The sequence below is a fragment of the Phyllostomus hastatus genome, unplaced genomic scaffold (genome assembly GCF_019186645.2).
Source record: "Phyllostomus hastatus isolate PE091 unplaced genomic scaffold, TTU_PhHast_1.1 phas_contig_210, whole genome shotgun sequence".
Classification (NCBI taxonomy): domain Eukaryota; kingdom Metazoa; phylum Chordata; class Mammalia; order Chiroptera; family Phyllostomidae; genus Phyllostomus; species Phyllostomus hastatus.
In genome coordinates, this window is record NW_025333737.1 from 15420344 (window position 1) to 15445586 (window position 25243).

General features: G+C 39.7%; 1 protein-coding gene across 1 annotated transcript; it reads right to left on the reverse strand.

The window, feature by feature from the left end:
* Positions 1-4001: 4001 nt before the first annotated feature.
* Positions 4002-24532, reverse strand: EFCAB3 (EF-hand calcium binding domain 3). Its single transcript, XM_045835641.1, has 10 exons — positions 24510-24532; positions 21659-21736; positions 19064-19140; positions 16988-17131; positions 15822-15893; positions 14175-14295; positions 11693-11886; positions 11164-11348; positions 7090-7212; positions 4002-4328 (listed from the first exon to the last, which is right to left on the reverse strand). Exons 2-10 carry the CDS (start codon positions 21730-21732, stop codon positions 4002-4004), a joined length of 1317 nt encoding a protein of 438 aa, XP_045691597.1. The 5' UTR covers positions 21733-21736; positions 24510-24532.
* Positions 24533-25243: the final 711 nt, after the last annotated feature.

Genomic DNA, 25243 nt, shown 5'->3' on the forward strand with positions numbered 1-25243 from the left:
CCTGCCTCTCCGTAAGGCCAGAACTTCCTGCGGGACCACGCCCCCTTCCGGGAGGCAACGGGTCTGGGCGGGAAAAGACGGAGGCTGGGTAGGGCGGCCCAGGTGGCGGGTCTCCGGGTGGCGCTCTAACTCTTCCGGGTGGGGTTGGTCTTGAGTTGTGCAAGGGCTTTGGTGAACGTGCGTGGTGGCAAGAAAGTGGGAGACGTTCCACTTGAGCCCTCTTTCAATGCTGGGATCCTCCAACAGGCTCCCCTATTTCACTCAAGTTGCAAGATAGGAAAAATCTTGAATCACTTTTGAGAACTAAGGGTACCTAATTCCACTGTAGAACTAATAATGCCCAAAAGGATTGAGGAAGGTAGCTGGCAGGGTGAGGAAATAAGACAATTTTCCAGCCTCTAGAATCAGCTTTTCATACTGTGAAAGCTATGAAATATATATATTCTTCCCATTATTTTTCTCGGGGAAGGATATGAAATAAATAACCAATGAGAACTTTAAACATTTTTTAGCTCTGGCTGGTGTGGCTCAGTGGATTGAGCATGGGCCTGAGAACCAAAGGGTCACCAGTTCCATTACTAGTCTGGATACAAGCCTTGGTTGTGGGCCAGGTCCCCAGTGGGGGCGGGGGGGGGGGAGGGAGGGGTCTTGTGAGAGGCAACCACACATTGATGTTTCTCTCCCTCCCTTCTCCTCTCTAAAATTAAGATAAAATCCTTAAAAAAAAATTATAACCTAATAACCTGTTTGAATTATCCATACCTAAGCTTATTTGCCCAATCAAGACTTAACTCATACACAGATATAATTTTTGTTAATACAGTTCACCCTCACATTTCTATTTCAATAATTACTACAAACTGATTCTAACAAGAGTCTCTTAGAAGAAGGTATGCTGTCAATAAAGATAAGGTTAACTGAGAAGACTTCCAGAAGAGTAATGATAACCATTTGGAAGGAGAGAAGAAAAGAGTCAGTTATTTGAATAGTGCCTTACTGGAGTTAGCACACCATGATAACCAGTGATCATTTAGTCCAATGCAGATTCTTTCCCTGGCCAAAACTAGGACACACAATGAGAGATTCTATACATCTCCCACGACAGAAATGGGAACAACCCCAAAATCCTCTCTAATCACAAAGAAAAAGACACAAGAGAATAAAAAAAGATAAGATAGTAAAGAACTTGTACTTTATTTGAAGACAAAATACTTTTGCCACTGTTGTGGTCTTTTGAAACATTTTGAACAAAACCTCCTTTCCAAATAAGTACGAGTATTTTTATCTTTTCTCAAGGACAGCTGTTTACAGATTTGATGGTTGATTTATACTTATTATTGGCATCTTGTTCTCTCATCTACAAGCTTTTCTTCTCCCTCACACCAAAATCTGTTAGGGTTCCCACCAATCAACAGTCCCAGTGCGTAATTTCCTACAGAGAGCTCACTCTTGAAGTTACTTATTACTATATTAGTTCCAATAATTCGAGTCACTTAAAATGTCAAACAACTTGGGCTCTATTGATAAAATGTGTTAAAGTATCCTACACTTAACTTTTATGCCATTGTCTTTGGTTGGGCTGTACAACTCAATTTTCGTTATCTTTTGGGGCACCTAAAATATTTTTTTCCCCAAGAAATTTGGAAGACAAAGCTGAGTCCTGTGTGGTTATCAGACTGCTTGCCGCACTACGTTTCAGAGGAGCTAAGGGTCCCCCTGCTGGTGAGCAGTGAGAACTCTTCTAGCTCAGTGGGTGGCATGGGTTCAAAGGATGTAAAAGGTTAAGAACTCCTTTGGATTATTGCCTTGGCTGTCAACCGGGCACAAGGCAGTTAATTGTTTCATGCTTTTCTTTCCGTTTCAATCAGTGGAAATTCTGGTCTGTGTAAGTCTGTGCTCTGGAACTGAAGGGCCAGGGATGGCACCCTTGGTGCCCCAGTTTGCTCTCCTTGAGGTTTCACAGAACCTGCGGGACAGCATTTGCAGCAGCTCTAGATAATTGAATAAACTGGTTTAAAAGCTTTAATTTTAAAACAGATTTTGTCCTTTTTTCTTATTGAAAAATAAACGTTTGTTGTAGAACATTTAGAAGATGCAGGTAAGACAAAAGAAAAAAAGAAAATACCCCATCCCATCCTTAATTTAACCCATTACACACTTTGGTTTATATCCTTCCAGTCTTTTTTTCTAATTTACTTATAGAAATAACTTTTAAGTTAAAGTATTTTTAGAGCAAACTGCTTTGTATCTCTCTTTTTAAGACCTTCATTGAGGTAAACTTTATATACAATTAAGTTAATCCATTTTAAGTGTACGGTTCAATGAGTTTTTGTAAAAATCTATATTTGCACAGCCACCACCATACTTAACTTTAAGAACTAACATAATAAAGTTTTCTCATACCTCTTAGTGGTTATAGCCTGCTTGTCAACCTAATAATTGCTTGTGAATATCATTCTTTGGTTTGAAATATTTTTTACAACATCATTTTGATTATCATGGTATTGTTTTATATAGCTGTACCATGATTTATTGGACATTGAGGCTTCTTTAAGTTTCTTACTTAAAAATTCAACATGACAAACATCCTTGTAATGAAATCATTTTGTACATTCATTCATGATTATTTCTTTAGGAATAATTTCTAGAAGTGAAATTATTGACATCAGTGATTATAATTACCCCATGATTAAGTTCTGTGAGGTCAGGGTATTTTATCTGTTTGTTTAATGTTGTATGTCCAGATCCTATGCAACTTGATACGTAATTGATGAGTGAGTGAGTGAGTGAGTGAGTGGCTGAGTACCCCTGGCTATACTGTATTCCATCAGAGAGATGACAGTTTATACTGTCACCAACAGTGTGTGGCATGTAGTAGAATATATTAGTGTACATTTTAGATTTTTCTAGGACAGATCTATTTAAAATATTATGCTATTATTCCATTGATCCAAGGAAATATTCCAAGAATTCTAATATTTTGGCATCCAAATTATATCTTAAATTTCCAGTTACACTTACAGCCATACCCCAAAAAATGTCTCTTATAAAACCATAAATCTTGGGGTTTTTTGTTAGAAAACATGGTCATTTATCTATAAAGTTATTTTCCCCAAGATCATAATATTATAAAGAACAGCAAGTATATTTAGATGGTTTTGAGTGTTCAAGGTAACACAAAATTACTTCAAGGTGGTTTCATTAAACAGTTTTGGGAGTCTTCACTCTTTTCATTGCTTTTTCCTGGAACATTATAATTTCACATTATAAGCCACTGATACTATCAATATGGAACATGTCTTTTCCCTTTTCTATAAGGGAAAAAAGTGAAATGGATGATACACACTGAAACATGATTCAAATAGCAAGTTTAATGTATATTTTCCCACAATAAAACAATTACAACTGCCCCACTTGTAATATAGTTATATATGTGCTGCTTTATAAGTGCAATAAAGAACAATGATAAGAAATGTAACAGGTAACATTAGCTACTTTTAAGAGTGTTCCAAGAGATTGCCCTAGGAACACCCAAATTTAATCAGGATTCCCTGGGGGATGTTGACATTATTCCCTGAAACTGAAAGGTCATTGTTATCCCCTGCCTCTGGCCATTTTGACAAATAATTAAAAACCTAATGCCATTTGCAGTCACATCCACTAGATGCCTATTGCTGGGAGGGCCCTTATGGACTCTCAAGGGCAGCTCCTGGTGTGGAGGGAGGTGCCTGCTGCCATCTTTCTCCTGCACGGGCAAAGTTGAGCCAGGTGGGGGCCCCAGAGTGCAGCTCTTGCTAGGGAATTAACAGAGTGGCATCTATTTACTAGTAAGAATTGGAAAAGGGAAACCATATTATGACTTAAATTTTTTTACTGGTCAGAATTCAAAAGATGTCAACATTTCCAGCTGCTAAGAATGTACTAGACAAAAGCAAGAAACGATAATTTTGATATCTATGAAAAAGTAGTTTTCAATGAGCTGCTTAGAAAATGTAGAAAATTCATTGTCGATACCCTTTGGAACCTTTCCATTTTCTTCTTCTTCCTGCCTCTGTGTCACATTCACTGATGTCCGAAGAGGAAGAGAATGAAGAATTGTGGAAGGAATTTCTATTCACGCAGGCATCATATAACCTTAAGTCCTTTGGGGAAAGTAATTCTTGGCAAACATTCCAGGACCATGTGTAAGTAGAAAATGTGTCATAAAAGGACTCATTTTTAGTGTCTATTCCAACCAAATCTCCTCGGATCTTCTGCCAGAGGTTTAACATTTCTTTCCGGTGCTCAAGAGCAGTTCCTAAGTTATAAGTATCTATAGCTCTCTTCACCTGCAGTGAGAAAGCAGAAGTTTACAGTAGTTATCATAAAATATCTTTGATTTGTGGACCACAATTCTAGATATTCCAAGAGTTATGTTCCTAGGCTACTTGAAAGTCACTGAGTTTATACATTGGGTAGTGCCTCCTGAGGAATTAGGAGTCTACAGAAAATGAAAATAAATTACTTTGGAATAATGAGATAATACATTTTATAAGAATATTAAAAACACAAGAGTCTACAACAAGGAGGAAATGTGGGATGGAGGTAGGCCATGAATATAATAGGAATGCCAAGGATGGTTCTTGGTCCACCCTAGGTCAGGGAAGGAGAGAATGCTGGGCTGAGTAGGTCCTCAGGGATTTGGTGAAACTGAGGGAGTGGTGATGGGAAGGTGTTTCAGGAGATGGGATAGCATAAGCAAAGGCGCAAAAGCAATAAACATCCTGGTGTTGGTGGGGAAGAGGGGTAAAGCACTTTGGCATTGATAAAGCATCAAGTTCAAAGTGGGAGGGAGTGATGAAGGCAAGGCAGGCAAGGCCTGCTGTAACCAGACCCTTAGACTTGGTCTCATGAGGCTGGAGAGATCCTCTCCTCAGTGGGAATTATGCGGTAGTAAGCCACTCTTTCTGATGGACATGAGATAAACCCCTCTGTGTGCATCGTCAGTGAGAGGGAAGCATCATTCTGAAACAGGACAGTGACATAATTGGATCTTCATGTTAGATCGTTGGCAGCCATGTGGAGAATGGACAGAGGGGAGCAGCTACGGGGCAGAGACACAAGGTGGGAGGTTGTTGTCCAGGCTGGACCTAATGAGGGCCTCAGTTAAAGCAGTAGTGAGAGGATAGAGTAAAGGGGACAGGCTTGAAAAATCTTCCTGTGAATGAGAGTAGTCAATTTGGGAACTGGTGCATGTGAAGAGTGAAGAAAATGTGTAAGTTAAGAATGGCCCCTGGCTTTCTAGTTTCAGTGGTTGGGTAGATGGTGGTATCAACAACTGAGATACAGATTCCCCAAGGAATAGCCAGTCTGATGCAGATGCCAAGTTCGGTTTTGGACATGTGAAGTTCGATGTGCTATGAAACAGCGAGGTGGAAATGTGAGGCAGTCAGTGAGGTAAGACAGAAGTACTGGAGAGAAGTCTAAGCTAGTGGCAGATTTATGAATTATCAGTATTTAGGTGGCAGTTAAAATAAGGAGGGTAGATTGACAGTCCAAAGAATACTCATCCTAGTTTTTCCTTCACTTAGTGCAGAGATCCTCAATGTTCTGCTGGGACTGGGTTACAGGTATGCCAAAGTCTTGATCTCCCCAAGCATCTCAGCCCTTGGGGCAGCTGGTGCGCCAGGCTGGAGGCCTCAGGCTGTAAGTAACCTCCATTTAACCCAGTGTAATATGTGCCATGATGAGAGAGGATGGGAACCCCCTCCTTTGCACTCCCAACATGCAGCACAGACCACCTGTAGCTCCATGTATCCCAACGTATTACTATTGCTCATTTCTTTCTCCATGTCTTCCACCCTTACTGTAAGTTCACTGAAGTTAGGAACTGTGTTGTTTTTTTTTTTCTCTGTGATCTCTCCTAATCCCAGAACTTTGTTGATACTGGGTAAATATTGACTGAAGAAATGGGTGGACAAGTGTGTACAGTGAGAACAGGGGCAGGATGAGACTAGAAAAGAAGGAAGCATCAGGACTTTGAGGATGAATGTTCAGGAAAGAGAAGAAAGAGGAATGGACACAGAACTACAAAGTGAATTAAAGATGCAATTTGGTAAAGGCCAAGGAAGTAGAAAGTGTCAAGGAAAGCTTGATCATTAGTGTCAAATACAGAAGGGAGGTTACATAAAAGAAATAAACCCTGGTCTGTCTCTGTGGAGTACAAAAGTTGCTAAGGAGTCAGGACACAAAATTAGACAGGCAGCACAGAGTTGTGGTTAAAAGGGTGGATGCTGGAGCCAAGCAGCAGGTGTTTGTAACTCTGGCTCTATTATTGCCTAGCTGTGTGCCTCTGGGCAAATCACTTAACCTCTCTGTGCATATCTGTAAAATGATAAGGAATGATAATGGTGCCTACCTCAAAGGATTGTTGAGATAAGTAAATGAATTAGAGCACTTGTAGAACACAGTGCCTGGAAGCTAGGAAGCTCACTTAAACTATTATTACTATTCTTTTACTTTTAAATCCTCACTTGAGGTTATGTTTACTGATTTTAAAGAAAGAGAGGAAGGGGAAAAGAGAGAGAGAGAGAGAGAAACATCAATTGATCGTCTCCTGGATGCCCCCAACTGCAGATAGAACCCTCAATCTAGGTATGTGCTCTGACCGGGCATCGAACTCACAATCTTTTGGTGTATGGGACGACACTCCAACCGAATGAGCCACCCCATCAGGGCCTATTTTTCTTTTAGCTGCTGTGATAAAAGCTCTGTAACTCATCATGATTCTCTGAGTGCACTTCTCACTGTGACTGTCAGTTTAATATCCTAACTAGTTGCTATTTCTAGCATAAACAAATTAATGTCCCAGAAATGCTGCAGGGTGTGGCTCCATAGGTGATTAGCAGGGTGATTTATAAGTTAACGTTTGAATCCGTTTGGTTATAGAGCAGGAAACATCATTACAACAGGTAGAAATGAGAAATGATCTTGTCTCATTTTAAAGACATAGAGGAGAAACAAACTCTCTTGGTTTTATGGTTGTAGTACCAAAGTGGAAAATATTTTTGTCAATGCCTTTTGGGAAGGCATTCAACAGCGACTACTCACATGCGGTTTAATGGCAGCTGCATCAGTCACTGTCCAATTCTGTCTTCTCTTGAGTATTTGGTCAATGGTGAGGATGTCAGCTGAGTAGCCTGAGGCAGAGTTAACACGCTTTATTTTTGCTGCCTTGATGCACATTTAAAAAAGAAGGTTAGTGATATATTTTAGTTTGAATTATACAACAAAGATATAATAAACAAGTATATTGTATCATGAAAGAGTTTGTATATGATTTATAAGGTTATTGTTTAAGCACTTGTCAGGTGTTCCAGGGCCCCTGATTTTGTCCCATGTGTACATGGGCATCTTGCAAGTTCTCTTTCATAATGAGGAAGCCTACTCAAAAGAGAAGTAGAGGCCAGAAGATGTGGAATGGACATGGAGGGTAGAGAGGAGCCAAAGCCATCCTTACCCAAACTTTCCACACCATCACAAGCACTGAAAATGAATGTGCCCACCACAGAATGCAACCTGCATTACTTCCAGACTTCTCATGGGAACCAGCCATGTCCTCCTCGTTCCTGGGCTGCTGACCAGTGCGGTGGAAATCATGGGAATACGCTGACTGCTTTCTTTGAAAATGTGTATTGCCTCATTTCATGCAGGCCCGCAGTACTGTTTGGCATTATTTTTCTTCATTCACTGTTAATTCTCTTACAATCTTCACGTGATGGTTGGAAAACCAGACCTTCCGTCTCCCTCCGCTTATCTCTTCAAGGCTATCTAATATAAATTCTTTTTATTCTTCTTTCCACTTTAGGACTTCTCTATCCTTGAAACTATTTTTTCCTCCTTCCCTCTTATATGTGTTTTTCTTAATGTTCAAGGCCAACTCTCCCCTGTATCTTTATTTATTTGCCTCCTGGATGATATCCCTTCAGCTGTCCTCTTTCCAAGGCTAACTTCAAGGATGTGTCACCTATACAATTACATAGGACCTCAGACTCAGAAGGGCCATGAACTTGGTTTAATGTTCCACTGTTGCTGTATTAATATTCTTAATTATTTTTGGACAAGGGGCCTGCATTTGCATTTGGCACTAGGCCTTGGAAATTATGTAGAGAGATCTGTCCCCTGGTCCCCAGTTTCTCTTTTGAGCAGTGATTTTCAGCTTTGGCTGCATGATGGAACTTTAAAAGATACTGATGCAAGGGCCCATTCCCAGAGATCTGATTTAATTGGATAGGGCTGTGGCCTGGGCATGAGTTGTTTTTAAAGTGCTCCCACGGGGCAGCCAAGATTGAGAACCAACGCTCTCAGGGTCCTTCCTCCTCCTAGCTACAAATGTGCTCATCCCCCATGTCCTGAAACAACTTTTTCTAGACTCTGATTCTATAGCCAGCTGTAATTACCCATCTCTCTTCCTGAACAGTTGAATTTTTTTTCTAAGAGGAGATGATTTCCTTTTTGGGGGATGGCAGGGGTCTGCTTTATTAGTTTCTGGAGATGCATGATAAAAATTTCCCATTGTAATAATGGGTTTGCCTATTCATTTAGCAATTATCCTTACATTGGGTAAAAGTGAGAAATTTTAAGGCAAGCATAATTTGCATGGTACACACAGGCTCAGGATAATAGTATCTTCCTGATGCTTTTTAAGAATCTTTTAAAAAAGATTTTATTTATTTGTTTTTAGAGAGAGGGAAACCTCAATGGGTGAAACATTGGTTGCCTCTTGCATGCCCCAAGCAGGCAACCCAGGCCATGTGCCCTGACGGGGAATTGAACCAGCGACCTTCTGCTCTGAGGGATGACGCCCAATCCACTAAGCCACACCAGTTAGGGCTTAAAAATCTTTACATAGCATATTTATCTTTAGCTATTTTTCCTTAAATTTTACTTTTCCTCTATTAATCTATCGATACCAGCTTACTTTAGTTTGTATTTGCTTCATATATTTTTGCTGTCCCTTTACTTTTAAACTTTTTGAGCCATATTTTAGGTGTGTCTTCCATAAAAACATCTATCTGAAAATTATTTTAAAAATCAGAATTCTTATATTCCAGTTGGAGAGACTGACGATAACCAGTCAGGCATCCCAGGTAGAGGGGCCAATGTTGGGAAATAAGTTTAAAGGGAATAAGTGTCCTCTGTTTCCATCTCGTCAGTGACATTTGCCTGTGGGTGTGGTTTCATTTGAAGAGATAAAGACACAGTCTTAAACTCTAGGTCATTGGTGATCATCACAGGGCTCTTCATTTTATTTACTTATTTTTTATTTAAACGATATACTTGTTGTCTCATTTATGTAAAAATTCCAGAAATGGGACTTCAGGCATGGGCTTGGTCCAGAGGTTCAGAATGTCATCAGGGTTTCAGGTCTATGACTTCGTGACCCTCCACATTTTAGGCTTCATCCTTAGGTGTGCTTCTCTTCTGTCATAGGGCTGCCTGCTGCCCCAGCGCTATAGTTTCCTCATCCATATCCAGGGGGAAAGACAGCTTCTCTTGCCCCAAATATCAAACAGTGGTTATACACTTCCCTCTGGTTTGACCAGCCTAGATCACCGACCCATCACCAAAGTCACTGTGACTCAGGAAATCTGATTCCTTGATTGGCTCGGATCAATCAGGATGGATGACTTCGGCAGCTGGGGGTAGAGTTAAAGCCTCTCAAACCAGAAAGCTGGGGGATTTCTTGTCTTCTTAAGGGTGGGGAAGAGGAATGGATATTGAGAGAATCCACTGGCAAATCCACTCCTTTGGTTTCCTCCTTTCTTCCCATACACACACCTTTAAAAGTTTATGCCTTCATGAACCACATGCATCTCTTTTTCAAAAGGAGTTATCCCAGGTCCCATCTTGAACTTCAAATCCAAGATCTGTGATGTATCCTTCCCCAGGTCAGTTTTTAGGTAGAACTCTTCACAGTCATCATAGGACTCTTTAAAAATTTTTAGAAATTTTTATTGTGATAAGAACTCTTAACGTGAGATCCACCCTCAACACAGTTGTTAGTGTGCAATACAATATTAACTATATGCACAGTGTTGTAGGGCACGTCTCTCTAACTTATTCCCCTTGCATAATTTTGACTTCATGCCCGTTGATTAGCAACTTCCCATTTTTTCTCTCTCCTCCAGTTCTGGGACTGATAACTTTTGCCTGGGGGGAACTTTTAGGGATCTCACAGTGATGGGAAGAACACATGGACCTCTGGAACCCAGAGGTACTCCACCAGGGAGGCTGGTCTCCAGTCAAGTTTTGCTCTTGTTTCTCAGGTGGAGAGGCATGTGACAAACCTGGGGTAAGGCCACAGCTTCCTGAAAGAATATCCAGAAACTAGGGCATACTTGCCTGAGACCTTAAAACTTATGAGGATAAAGTACTCCTTGGGTGGGGAGGTGGGGCAAATAGATTAGAGGCAACAGAGCTTGAAACAGGGTCAGAAGGTTCAGCTGGGATTATAAATAGGGTTCTAGTCCAAGGGCAAGATGGCCCCTGCATCACAACATTGCTCCATTGGGTTGTGGACTTGGTTCTTTCATCCCATGGTGTGTGGCCCAACCATGATCTGGAGACAGTTGAGGGAAACCACAATGCAGCTTCTGGGTCCTGAGTTGATGGGAGAGCAGAGCAGTTGGAGGTAGGACCTGAAGTCCTCTTTGTTATTATTCTTATATTCCCCACTCCCAACCCCAAGCCTAGGAATGTATTTTTCAGTAAGTTTAACTGTGTGTTGAAATTAAATAAAATATTTATACCTGAGTTTTAACTTAGGAATATGTGTGTGGAATCTGGTTTGACATACAATGACTGAAAATATTTGTCATTAAAAAGCATGTTATACCCTGGCTGGGTAGATCATTTGTTTAGAGTGTCACCCTGATATGCCGAGGTTGCGGGTTTAGTCTCTAGTCAGGGCACATACAAGAATCAACCAATGAATGCATGAATATGCGGAACAACAAATTGATGCTTGCTTGCCTGCTTCCTTCCTTCCTCTTTCTCTCTCCCTCTCCCTCTCACTCTAAAAAATCAATCAATAATTTTTTTAAAAAGCATGTTACTAGTTCTATTAAGTTAGAATTTTAAAACACAAGTATTTAGATTGATGTGACATAATTTAAATCTCACCTGTATTTTCCAATCTCTTTTATGGAAAAAATAGTCCTCAAAGAAATTCAGAGGCTCCTTTCTCCTTAGCATTTCTAATTTCTGTATGTCTTTGAATGGCTTTCCCAATACCACTCCATCCTCATTAGGAAACAGTGGAAAGATGGGTATTTTTGCATATGGATTATCTGAAGGAGGATTGCATCCTGAAAAGATTAAAAAAATGTTACCACCAATAACATAAGAAATTCACATTAAAGACATACACATGGCATCTATTTTGTTCTTTGTCTTTTCTTCTCAGTGCCATGACCCATCTTCTTCACTCTCCTGTGCCCCCGCCCCCACCCCTCCACACACTCGCAGCTTCATTCAGGTGTCTGAGGACTCAGGAAAAACATGCATTTGCTTTTAAAGATAGCTGGGCAACAGAGACCAGTCACTCAAAATAGGCTGTGGTCCTGCTCTTACAGCACTTGTCCTCTGGTACTTATCTCTGACGAGTAATGTACAAATAGATCCTGTACAACAGTGGGGAAGTGGGTCTTACTCTTGAGCTCCTCAAGATATTTGAGTACATCCTTTTCTTTCATGACTGAGATCTGGGCAGCATTAACAAAGGCGGCCGTGCTCGAGCTCAGAGGTGTGCAGACTTCTGGCTGAAATCTCCTTTTTCCATGACCCGCAGTGTGGGGACTCCACAATATACCTGAGGTGCTTTCTTGGAATGTTCTTCGGAAATACCTAAAAAATATATATATAATCCAGAAGTGAATAGAAATTGCTATAGTTCTACTGAAAATGTGCCTGAGTGTTAGACAAATAGGGAAAAAATAACAGGCTATGAGTTATGCTGTATACATTTATACATAACATAACAGGCTATGAGATGCTGAATACATTTATTTTAAATTTAATTTGTATATTCATTCATTATTATTTATTGAGTGCCTTTTTCTGCAAGTTATAGACTGTCCACTGATAACTGCCACAGGCCATTTGACTATATTTTTAAAGGAATATTTATTAGACAAGTATCATTTAGCACAATATACCTAAAAGCAAATAATAATACAATGAAAGATTTAAATCAAGGCCTCAGAATTTCATACAAACACCAAGACCAAAGTCCTAAAGTATTGGTATTTGCATTTCAATTTTTTCTCACTAACTTAAAAAAATAGCTTAAATTTACATGGCTTAGAAGTTATTAAATGTAACTAGAATTAACAAACATGCTAAGTGTTTCACTTCTAATTGTAGACACAGCTCCTATACTGAGTTTTCAAAAAAAAAAATAAGCATGTCTTTCAACATGCATCCAGTGTTCAATGTAATGTGATATAAGAGCTACATTTAACATAATTCAACTGTTTTACCCTAAATACATTTACTGCTTAAGTATATCCTACAATAGAACTAACTTGAGAAAAGCTAACAATCGTTTAACAGCTATAGTTTACTCAACTGAGTTGTTACCCATTTGACTGTTTTATGAATGTAGTCCCTGGGCTTTGGCTTCCTCCCTTTTCCCAAAGACCTTCTGGTCTTGTCTAGAAAAACACCTATCAGGTATGATCCTTGGCAAACCCTTAACTGATACTGGCTTAAATACTAACACTAATTATTCCTATTTTGTGTTAGATTTTTAAATGCAACATTTTTTGAGAATTTTTATAAGAATTTATTTGCACTGATGACATATATTGATTGGTGAGCAAGATCTCAAATAAAAGGCAACATTTTTTAAATTAAAAAAACTCTTATTGCAGAGAGTTTGGAAAATAGAGAAAAGTATGAAGAATAAAACATTACCAGTAACCTTACTATCCATGGTAAATCACTGTTGATTGCAATGCTTTGCGATTTGTATGTGTATGCGCCCGTTACTGTGTTTTTTAGGTTATACATTCTTTAAGAATAAGCAGAGCAAGCTATATATGATATAGGACAGTGCAAACATCCCCCAAATGTATAAACATCTGACTTACAAACATGCAAAGCTTATAGATCAATGATAGATCTTTTTTTATTTATTTACTGATTTTAGAGAGAGAGAGACAGAAATATCGATTTGTTTTTCCACTTATTTATGCATTTATTGGTTGATTCTCCTATGTGCTTTGACTGGGGATCAAACCCACAACCTTGGCATATTGGGATGATGCTCTAACCAGCCAAACTACCTGGCCAGAGCCTGCATTTACACATCAGTTATCAATACATCATACCAGTGCAAAATGGCTGACTATAAGGACTGATATGTATTTTTGAGACACTGTTACACCAGTGTCACGTTTTCAGCAATGAAGAATCTCTGGTGACAGACTCTTCCTTGGGAGAGGAAGGTAATAGGGAGGGGCCTGAGAGCTGGGATTTTAACTTGAGTGTGATAGGAAGCCACAGGACACTTATGATCTGAATTATGTTTTAAGAATATCACTCTGGCTGATGTGTTGAGAGGTATTTTGGGAGGCATGAGTAGAAACCTAGTGTTTGTTTGTTTGTTTGTTTTGAGATCAGACAAGAGGTAACTATATGAGAATATTGGGGCCCAGAAAGTTTGCATGGCTGGTTTCGAGTCACCCTGCACAAGTTTGGTCCCAGTTCCCAGGAGTCTCAACGTTGGCTGCACACAGGTTCTGGGGATGTGGTGCACTCTCTCAGAGGTCCTCACTACTCTGCCCCTCACAGTTGTCCCTTCCAACTGGGACAATTCTAACATTGGATGATAGACAACAGAAGTGAAAGAGCATGCAAATAGCACAGTGCTGAAAGGGCAGAAAAGCCTGAACTTTCTTAGCTGTCTTATGCCCTGAGTGGGAAGCTGAGATGGCCTGGGGTTGGCCTTGCAGTTTCAGAGCAAGGTGGCGCTGCGGGGTGAAGGAGTCCTGTCTCATCTGCCCCGTACCTTCTCCTTTGTGTTGGAACAGACCCTGTGACATGGGATGTTAGTGAGAGGTGACTGCCTTGTGAGTGTCCCCATATGTGCTTCTGAGGAGGTCATTTTTGCACCGTTCTTTGTCACTTACCTTACTATTTCCTTTGTAGCCTTTTTGGGTAAGGCTGAAGTCTCTATAAGCTTTGACAGGATTTCAAACAACAGAATTCCTGGGTTGCCAGCTAAATCTAAACATTTCATTTTTTCTGGAACTATAAAGGAAAGAAAAGATCCAAAATGCCTTCTAAAAAAATCATCTATCAAGAAAGTACTAAAATGACAGTCTTTTTATTGTATATACAAAATTATTACCAAATTAAGGACTTGAGAATTATAGGAAAACATTCAACATTTGTTCTATTGTAGAAAGGTAGAAAGGTCATTTTTATTACTGAACAGACAAAATAATCATGGAATTGAAAAAATACTTTTAGTTCGATGGCTTCTAAGTAAACATAGTATTACATTTAACATAAACATGAATTTATGTTAAGGACCATTTCCTTGCTCTAAGCAAAAGGAGTTGTTGGTAAATATACATCTGGTTTGCAGATAAACACTTGTTACTATAGTGGGTACTTGAAGCAGTAATTTTGTTTGTCCTAAGGACAGTTCATAGCCTGTGAATGGCTATATTTTCAAAACAATATACAGTATCTGGAATTTGGAATGTATTTATCCTAGAAAATGTGACATGTATAAGATTAGATTTTCCAAGGCTCCTGTTAAACTCATAAACAAACCATTAGAGGACTAATAAAAATATTTCGAGTTTACCTTCAAACCGTTCATAACCTTAGGTGAGAGCAGGCTCTCTGACCTCCAGCAGGCTCCCTGGCCCTGGGCACCAGGGTAGATTCTTCATCAGGGGAGGAAGGTATTTTTAAGGAACAGTAAATTATCTACACCCAATTTGCATGAGAAAGAGCATTTTTTCTATTTTTTTTCTTTTGTAAAAGCAGTGCCTCTCAAAGTAGCTCATGTGCTTGATAAAGAATTAAAATACTATAAAGGGTAACCTTTCTACACCACTGCTAGAGGACTCTCATTAGAGATCAAAAAGTAGTATCTCCTGCAGAAGGACTTGGTGCATTTAAATGAAAACTCCAAAACTGTTATCAATTTGCTTAGCAAATGCTGTTTTGGAGAAGCAGCACAAAAGTAAATCACATTCCAGAATACCCATTCATTTTTTTAAAAAAGATTTTATTTATTTATTTTTTAGAGAGGGAAGGAAGGGAGAAAGAGAGAGATAGAAACACCAGTGTGCGGTTGCTGGGGGTCATGGCCTGCAACCCAGGCATGTGCTCTGACTGGGAATAGAACCTGTGATGCTTTGGTTCGCAGCCTGCGCTGAATCCCTGAGCTACGCCAGCCAGGGCCAGAATACCCATTCTTGATTTGTCTCCTGATTGGAGGCCAAAATGAATACCCTATTTGTCCGACTATAAGACATACTCCCCCTAAATTTGGGAGGAAAACGGGGGTGCGTTTTATAGTCCGAATGAGGCTTACCTGGCTCACTGGGGCAGGGGGGCAGGGGGCGGCCTATGTTATTTATGTTATTAAATATTTTACCACAATTTTTGCTTCAAATTTTTTTCCCTATTTCCCTCCTCTAAAACCTAGGTGCGTCTTATGGTCCTTTGAGTCTTATAGTCCTAAAATACAGTAACATTTACTATGCAGTGAATTGCAACTGCTCAACTGCTATCTATTCAGTCCTGTGTCTACTTACCCACAGCCTTAAGGAAGCGGTTCTTATCTGTTAGCACCTTGATAAAGTCTGAGAAATTTACTTTCCCATCTCCTGCAATGGAAATCAAAGGCTCAGAACAAGAACCTAAGATGTATTTTAATGATCAGATTGCATATTAAATATAACAATGAAAACATTATGGATCATTCAGTACTTAACATCAGAGCATTCTGGGGCTGGAGATATGCTCAGGGAACACTGGTCTTCTTGAAGTGGCCTTGGCACTCTCACGCCAGCCATCCACGGCCCACGGACGGAAGCACTGGTGGGCTGTAAACATGGAGCCGTGGGCTCCCAGCCATGATGGTCCTGCCCATTCACTCCTTTCCAACAGACTGGTCATTTTTGCAAAGATCCACTCTGCCTTCCACTCCATACTGCGAATATTTCTGTTATTATAACATCCCCAAGTTGTACCTCACTTCCTCTAAAGTTAAGTGCTATTAGTCATGTGTGTGTGTTTCCATAAAAGAATAGAAAAACTGAGCAGTTAGTGGCAACAAGTGAAGCTCTAACCAACTGGTGACATTGATGCATATGTGGAACTGGCGCTCACATGGGGCACTGCCAGCTGCGGGGGAGCGGCGAGAGGAGGAAATATGCCGAATTTATTTCCCCACAGTGTATCAGTTTGGTCACTAGGACCTCACAGTCACTAGGTCAGTATATCCAAAGAAAACATGGTCTATGTGTTATAAAAATACCAACAAACATGCTGCGGCATTTGAAATTCAACATAGGTGGGTTGTAATGATGGAAGGAAGATTCGCACTAATACGATGCCTACAGAAACAAAGGGCTTGGATTTCCTTGGTAACATGAACTGTGAAATCGTCAATGCCTTTGTAACATATATTCTTATTTTAAGGCACCCTCCAAAATGTACATCATGACAGGCAATCTGAATTTGACATCGAAAGATTACAACCACTTTTAGTTTCCACATAGGCTTTTTCAAAGGAGCATTAAATTGATTTCATAACCTGTACACATACCTCACTGATGTCCTCAAAGAGAAACACACACATAGGTACGTTTGGCAAAGAAGTGAGGTTTATTTTTCATATTCATACACTTCCTGGGAGAAAAGTGTATATTTACAAAAAGCTTCTATGAGAAAAATAATGACAAATAAAAGTACTCACGATCGATATCAGCATATTTTAACTCATTAGAAACATCATGCATGTTTAGACTTATTCCCAACTTAGCTAACGTGCACATCAATCCATGCAAATCAATAGAGCCAGTTTTGTCCCTGTTGAAGAAGTTGTAGGCTTCTTGGAAGGCTGGAGAAATGCAATTAAGTTAGTTAGGGCAGTTATTCAAGCATAAATATACATTCTAATAGAACTAGGACGGACAACACAGTTGATTGGAGATGACGTTCTAAAAATACACTGAGAGAAATACGAGTACTTAATAGGCATTTCTTATTAAGAAGGACAGTGTCCTACCATGAGATTTGACCTGGGATAAACTATTGGTGGAAAACCAAGTATCTAGATGAAATGACCCTTGAAAGATATCGGTGCACCCTAACTACAGGAACCTGTGAAATACATCACTTTACGTGACAAAAGGGATTTTGCAGATGTAACTAAAATAGGTTACCTGGATTATCTGAGTGGGCCCAGCCTAATTCTGGGGTCCCTCATGCATCTGGAACAAGAGAGCTGTGGCAGGAGAGGTGAGATATTCAAAGCACCAAGAGGGCGCCTGACCTACTGTTGCTGGTTTGAAGATAGAGAGAGCAATGTGATGTGGAATGCAGACTTAGGGGGCTGATGGCCAGCAAGGAAATAGGGACTTCAGCCCCGCAACTGTGGGTACTGAATTCTGCCAAAAACCTGAATGAGCTCAAAAGCAGATTTTCCTCCAGAACCTCCAGAAAATGGGCCAGGGTGGCCAGATGACTAGGGGCAGCCCCATACCCCAGAGCTGCTGAAATTATTTGAACTCGCCAGTTCTAAACCAGCTCATCCTGCCTTGCTTGTTCCTTCCTGTGGGGACCACAGTCAAGGCTCTTGCCCACTTTCCCCAGACCCTTTACCTCCCAACCAACTAGGGAGCTTCCTGGTGTGGCCCTAGAACTCTTTTCAGTGCATTTTATTTCTAGGGATTAGTAAGTATGAAAAACTTCTTCCATGACAGTCATTTCTGTCTTACAAAATCTAATCAGAACAACTGGGTGGCCTCAAAACAAGCACCAGTGTACATTAATGCACTTTAGATATCTTACAGTTTGTAAAGCCATAAACTATTATTATTATTATTAAGGCATTTAGCTCAGTTTACAATAAAAATGCAATTTTGATCTTGACGGTCTTTTGTGTTTTCTAAATTAGCTTTCCCAGCAATAAAGGTGATTCTGTGATTCTTTTCTGTCTCCTAGTAGCCTAGCGGCAGGGGCCAGCGGGGGTGGGGCGGGTGGTGGTGAAGCATTTGCCGTACTCCAACCCAAACACAGCCACGCTCCGCTTGTTTTCAGTTTTTAGTGTGTCATGCTTTTCCTTTTCTTTGGCCCTTTTCAGATCCCCCCTTTCTGCCCAGGGCACCCCTCTCTGCGTTCTTTGACTGATTTACTCCTCATTCAGCCTTCTCTGGGACTCCCCTCCTGTCCTCCCTAGATTAAGTTAGGAGACTTTCTTTTATGCTCCTGTACCATGCTGTGCTTCCCCTAACATAACTTGGTCAAACTGTAATTTAAATGTTACAGTCAACAAATTCCTGGCTTAATTGTTCCCTCTAAGACTTCCTACTAGGGTAGGGACCACATCTGATTTGATGTCTTCTTCTTGCCGAGTACCCTGTTGGCTCTAAATAAATTGTTATTGTTCGGATTAATGAACTGTAGCCAATGTAGCTCATTTTATCATTACAATTCTTTTCTATAGGAAACCCCAGGACTTTAGTTGTGGTTATACTGCTTCATTACTCGATTGTTGTTTGACCCTGCTTCTGTTCTTTTCCACACCCACAAGTTCTTCTTTGAATAAAAATACTTGGTTAGTACTATCTCAGTTTTAGGAACATGTTTATTTGAAAGTAATCTCCCTTCCTTCCAACAAATTAGATATTAAATTAAAAAAAATTGTTCTCAAATAACAAGAGTACTGTAGACAACCCATGAAATCCCCAATCTCTCTTACAGAACAAAACGATCAGACTTATTAAGGGGCTTTTGTTTACGTTTCCCTCTGGGGGATGATTCTCATTACCTCGCATTTGTGAAGCCTTCAACTTCCTTTTTTTGCGCCTTAATCGGCGTGGTAGAGATCCCGGTAAACCTTTATTCCTGAGAAGAGATGCAGTGCACACGTGAACCAGCAAACATCAGTTCCAGTCATCAGTTTTTGCTGACCGCAGTGACTGGAAGCATCACCGCAGAACTACAGTCACACCACCTCAGGGACCTGTCACTGTCACTTGCCAGCAGCTATAGGCCAAGCAGTGAGAAAGCCGCTGGCCATGGAGGCCCACCTCCCTGTGCCCTACACTTGCCCATCCCCCAAGCCCCCTTAACGAAGTCTGATTTCTCCCAGTTTGCAAAAGAGGGAACTGAGGCTCAGAGGGTTTGAACAGCTCATCCCAAGTCACACAGACAATAAGTGGAAGTCCGGGGAGTCACACCCAGGTTTTTCTGACTCTAAAGCTCAAAAATATAAGCCTTATGCTATTTCTATTTTTAGAGATATAAGTCGTTTCAAATTTTTAACTAATTTAAATAATCTTATGATGAATATCCTTATAGCAAAATTTTATATTTGTGATTATGTTATGACTTTAATTGCTAAATTATATTTTTACCAGCATATGAGAGACATAGAGATAGATCAGTCTCTCTCTCTATATATTTATATTTTGTATACATTTTCAGCATTTATTAGTTTAGGGGTATAATGATGTATTATGAAAAAATGAGCCCTGACTGGTGTGGCTCAGTGAATGAGTGCTAGCCTGTGAACCAAAAGCTCGCTGGTTCACTTCCCGGTCAGGGTGCATGCCTGGGTTGCAGGCCAGGTCCCCAGTTGGAGTGTGCAAGAGGCAACCGATGAATGTCTTTCTCGCACACTGATGTTTCTCTCTCTCTCTTTCTCCCTCCCTCCCACCCTCTCTAAAAGTAGATAAATAAAACCTTAAAAAAAGAAAAATAAGTTTACTTATAATATGATAATTTCAAAGTAAACATAATAATCATAATTTTATAAATTAATTTTATTTAAAATACATTTAGCTTTGATATGAATAGAACCAAAAGTTTTAAAAATATGGCATGCCTTAGTTTTTGTTTTTATAAGAAACAGTTTAAAAATGAAACTAGAGGAAACACTAAACATAGTACTCACATTTAGAAAATGATGGTTTATGAATTTGGTATCCCCTACCGTTTCTAGTAGATTCAAGTTACTTTCGAAGAAAGACTTAGGGGAGAAGGAGGCAGTAAGGTGTCATAATGCATCATTCTCAACTTTTTTGACATGGAATTTCATCTAATTAGTCTTATTTTCTCAGCTTTTACTCATTTCTTCTGCTAGTTTTTTCTTCTTATTACCTACTTAAACTTCTGAAAACTTTGCCTTTATTTGGATAGGTTATTTCATATTTATTGTATTTCTAAAAAGAAATAATTTTGTTTGCATTATATGAAAGATGCAGCCAATGGAAAAATATGTAGTTCTCAAGAAGCAAAAGGAAAATAGAAGGCCAGGCAGCGTAAAGTTTTTTTAGCTACATTTAAAAAAGGATAGTCTTGGCAGAATTTCAAGCCTTCTCTTGGATCAAACATGGGAAATAATGTTATTATTTTATAATGTCTTAAAGGGCTGAGGAACCGTAGATTTAGAACAAGCCCAGTCTAGCCTCTCGTCTTCTGTAGGAATTCAATCTACATGTGGTGTTGTCTAGTCTTTGCTCGCAGACTTCCAGGGTCAAGGAAGTCACTACTGCAATTCAGGGTAATGAGATCAAGGGATTTGGTTCCTCTAAGGTTGCCTTGCCCATATCACTCTAGAAAAATAATGTACTCCTGCAGCAATAGCATAATCAAGGACACTAGGAAAAATACCCTCACAACAGCACAGAAAATGGATAATTATGAGAGAGGAGAGAGGCTCTTCTTATGATCTGACACAGCATAATCAGTTATTAGTGGCCAGTGTTTATTGGAATTTGTTGTTATCAGACTAAGAAAAAGTGATTGTTAGTATCACAGGCAAACCTCCCTTCCTAATTTTATTTTTAGTACAACCATAGTCATCACTAATTTACTAGATTTCATTTTTTTTATGTTGTCCTGTCCGACCGTGCAAATGACAGCCCGTGGTGCTGCCCTTCCCACAAGCCTACCCCGCTCCCTGTGGCCACCTTAAACCCGATTTCCCGTTACTGGCTACATTGGAGCTACAGACCTTTTCTCTAGACTCTGACTTGCTTAGGGGCTTGGGTCTTCTTTATGGTCCTCTAAATGTAATCTCCTTTAAACTGGCACTCAGAAGATCTTAATCTCTAACTGACAATTTCTGAAGCCCTCTAGGATATTCTGTCCCCTCACACAAAAATACCCTCTCCTGTGGGAGAACAGGAAGGAGAACTCTTTGTCTCTCTAATCAAAAAGGGTATGTATATTTTTATTTTCATAAGGATCTTTATCTTTAATTCAGATGTTTGCCTTATAACTAACTTTATTGCAGAATAGATATTTGAAGAACATTCTAACTAGTTTCATCATAGTCTTTATGGGTGTTTAATACATTCATCACCTTAATAATTATTTATCTTAATAGATTTATCACCTTAATATATTCATTACTTACCTCTTGCCATGGGAGCTGGGTACTTTTTCTAGAGGATTCAGCTCAGATTTTGACTTAATGTCAGAAACTTCCATGTAGCTAGTAACTGTCTGAAATTTAGGAGGTACAATTAAGGATCACAGATTAATTTCTCTATATCCTTTTGCCGTTTTCCCAGCTCAAGACCTGGATTTTGAAGTCCAGGACCTAAAGGAATCATAATATGTACAAATTCAAGTTAGAGGTTTGTGCATAATTAGAAGGCATGTAGAAAGGCCCCTATTTCTAGTTCAAGGTCTCTAAACAAAATTTCTTCCCATTGTTCTCCCTTCAAATAATGTCATTCTGCTTCTATATAAAGATGAATGGCACAATGTGACTTGGAAAAAGTATCCTGGGAATATGTGGAAAAAGTTATTTAAGGACAACATTTATTTTTGAAATCAGTAGAACATGTCATGTTGTAATTGACAGAGGGTAAAATGTTATAGCACTTCCAAAATATTTACCTAATTATTTGTATCTTGGATACCGGCCTAGTAGTAAGCAGATTTTCCCAGGGTTTCCTTCTGGGAGGTCCGCCTGTGCCCTGCCATTTATTATGAATCCACAGGCCTTTCTTAAAAGTAGGAATGGGAGTGGGATACGATGCTGCTTTGCTACCCCAGGCCTTCCTGCCTGGACTCAGCCACTGTGGCCTCCCTAGTCCCCCTTTTCCACTTCTGCAGAGTTAGAGAATTAGAGCCTAAGGACCAGAAGCTGGGTTGATAGGACCTCTCACTTTTATTGTTGGTTTTATTTCTCCAATGGTCTTTTCAAAATGTAGAATGTATTAAGTGGTTCACTGAGACAAAATCTGGGTTGCTGATTTAGGAATATTAGATAGTCATATACTATTAAACCGTGAAGAAGTAGCCTCTGAATGTTTGGTTAGAGTTCAGTTTGTTTTCCCAGGTCTTTATCTCAGAGCCCAGAAAGCAGTTGTTTCTACACAACTCAAGGACATGTGCTGGAAATCTGGAAACCTACCACAGAGCTGGGAACTCCGGAGAGGCTCTACAATTTAGGCACTTGAAAGGTGCTGGGAAGTCATCCTCATGGCTCAAAATTATCATTACTTTAAAACACTACCTTCAATCTCTCATAGAGATGATGGGTTTTTGAAAAAGGACTTGGTGTAGATTCTCATGAAATTTGGAGATTTACCTACTTTTAGGTCATGCTACTTCCAACTTCTGGGCTTCAGTCAGATCAAGAATCCCATAAAGGGTTTGTTCCATCATGCAACTGTGACCTCATTCACTTCTCAGGCTCAGGCCCAGGGTGAGAATGACCCACAAGCTCCTGCTAGCTGTCGAACACCTGTGTTTTCAATGTGCCTCATTCACAGTCCTGGAGGTATGTGTATGGATTATAGAATCAGAACATTTGACACTGTAGGAATTTCAGGGAAGGCGAAAATGTTTTTAATACTGTATTAATATACTTTCATGTTAAACATTAGTGAACTGAAAGTTGTTCCAACAAAAAATTTTGCCTCACTGCCTTGGTTGAATGGTGATTAGGAACAATCCATTAGCTTTGGCCGGTGTGGCTCAGTGGATTGAGCACTGGCCTGTGAACCAAAGGGTCACTGGTTCGATTCCCACTCAGGGCACATGCCTGGGTTGCAGGCTGGGTCCCCAGTGGGGGACAGGTGAGAGGCAACCACACATGGATGTTTCTCTCCCTCTCTCCCACCCTTCCCCTCTGTCTAAAAATAAATAAACAAAATCTTTTTAAAAATCCATTAATTGTTTAAGCCTAGGAAGAGGAACAAAAAAAATCAGACTTTTTTAGTAGTGTATAGTATTATTGGAGTGATTTAAAAAGAGCAATTAAAGAAAGGATTATGACTGTTTTAATCAGAAACATTAATATTCAAGATCAAACATGTCTCATGTATTATAAACCCCCTAACACAGGAATTCGGGGTGTCTTTAGTCTTCATGATGGCTCAGCACAGATATCTCCAGTACCCAAGGCTCAGCTGGAGCCCCACCATTTTTTCAGGCTTTGCTCAGTAGCTCAGTTCTAGAGATTTCTTATTCCTGCTCTGGGGCGTTGATTACTATGGGCATAGATCCACTCTTCCCTCGTCTTTCCAGACTTGGTACATTGCCTCCCATTCTGGCCATGGATACACAGGGAAGAAAGGGAAGGTTTAACTTATAAATTAATTAAATAAATATTTAATAAAGGCCTGATATGTTCGGGTCTACCAAGATTTAAAATGGGCATAATGGCAGTTCCTATTGGATGGGGGTGTTGAGAACTAGAACTTTATTATTAACATCAATTTTGAAGATTGTGGTGAAATACACATAACATAAAATTTACTATCTTAACCATTTTAGGTGTACAGTTCAGTATTGTTAAGTAGTCACATTATCGTGCAACCAATCTCCAGAACCTTTTCATCTTGCACAAATGAAGCTCTGTGCTCATTAAACAATAGCTCCTCATTTCCACATTCCCTGCCTGGCTACCACCATTAAACTTTCTGTCTCTATGAATTTGACTGCTCCAGAAACGTCATATAAGTGGACTCATACGGTATTTGTATTTTTGTGACTGGCTTATTTAAATTAGTAATAATATCCTCAAGGTACATCCATGTTATAGCATGTGTCAGAATTTCCTTCCTTTTAATATTCCATTATATGGACCACATGCATCCATTTATCTGTCGATGGACACCTGGGTTGCTTCCACCTTTTAGCTACTACGAATAATGAATAATGCTGCTATGATACACTGGAGTGCAAATGTCTCTTTGTCCTCTGCTTTTAGTGTTTTGGATGTATACTCAGAAGTGGAATTGCTGGACCACATGGTAATTCTATTTTTAATTTTTGAAGAAAAATTGTTTTTCATAGTGGCCACCAACACTACCCACGGGTTTTCATTTCTCTGCATCTTCACAATACTTGCTTTTTGTTCTTCTGATAGTAGCCACCCTGTTGGCTGTGAGATGATACCTTCGTGGTTTGGATTGGCATTTCCCTAATGATTAATGATGATGTTGAGCATCTTTTCATGTGTTTATTGGCTATTTGTATATCTCCTGTGGAAAAATGCCTAGTCATGTCTTTTGTCCACTTTTTAATAGTTTTATTGCTGTTGTTATTGAGTTATAGGAGTTCTCTATGTATTCTGGACTCAAACCCCTAATCAGAGATGTGATTTCCAAATATTCTCCCACCCTCACTTCAGAACTCTGCACATATGTATCTCTAACATATTTATTCCTTCCCAACAACAAAATGGGAGGCTGGAACCTGAGGAATAGAAACAAAAATGAAGATTCCCCTATAGCAGGAATGGTGGCAGGATCTATTCAACTTTAAGCAGTTTCAGCAAAATAAGCACCCACTCCTCCTTGAGTTGGAGAATGAGGGAATGAGGCAATGTCAGTGGGATAACAGTATGAAATGACAGCAGCATAACTGAAGGAATGCAAAGCAGATACTGAGAATTCAAAGTAGAAAATCTGAATCATTAGTGAATAGAAGAAATATACATTCCCTGTAACCTACCCCTGAGTCTCTAGATATTAGAGAAGTG

What these genes read in the sequence shown, in the direction of transcription:
- EFCAB3 (XM_045835641.1), bottom strand. Translation starts at nt 21,732, where the DNA reads ATGGAAGTTTCTGACATTAAGTCAAAATCTGAGCTGAATCCTCTAGAA. An exon ending in GCTACAAAGGAAATAGTAAG is followed by an intron (nt 11,887 to 14,174) that starts GTAAGTGACAAA and finishes TATATTTTTTAG; the next exon opens with GTATTTCCGAAGAACATTCC. An exon ending in AAAGAGATTGGAAAATACAG is followed by an intron (nt 7,213 to 11,163) that starts GTGAGATTTAAA and finishes ATGTGCATCAAG; the next exon opens with GCAGCAAAAATAAAGCGTGT.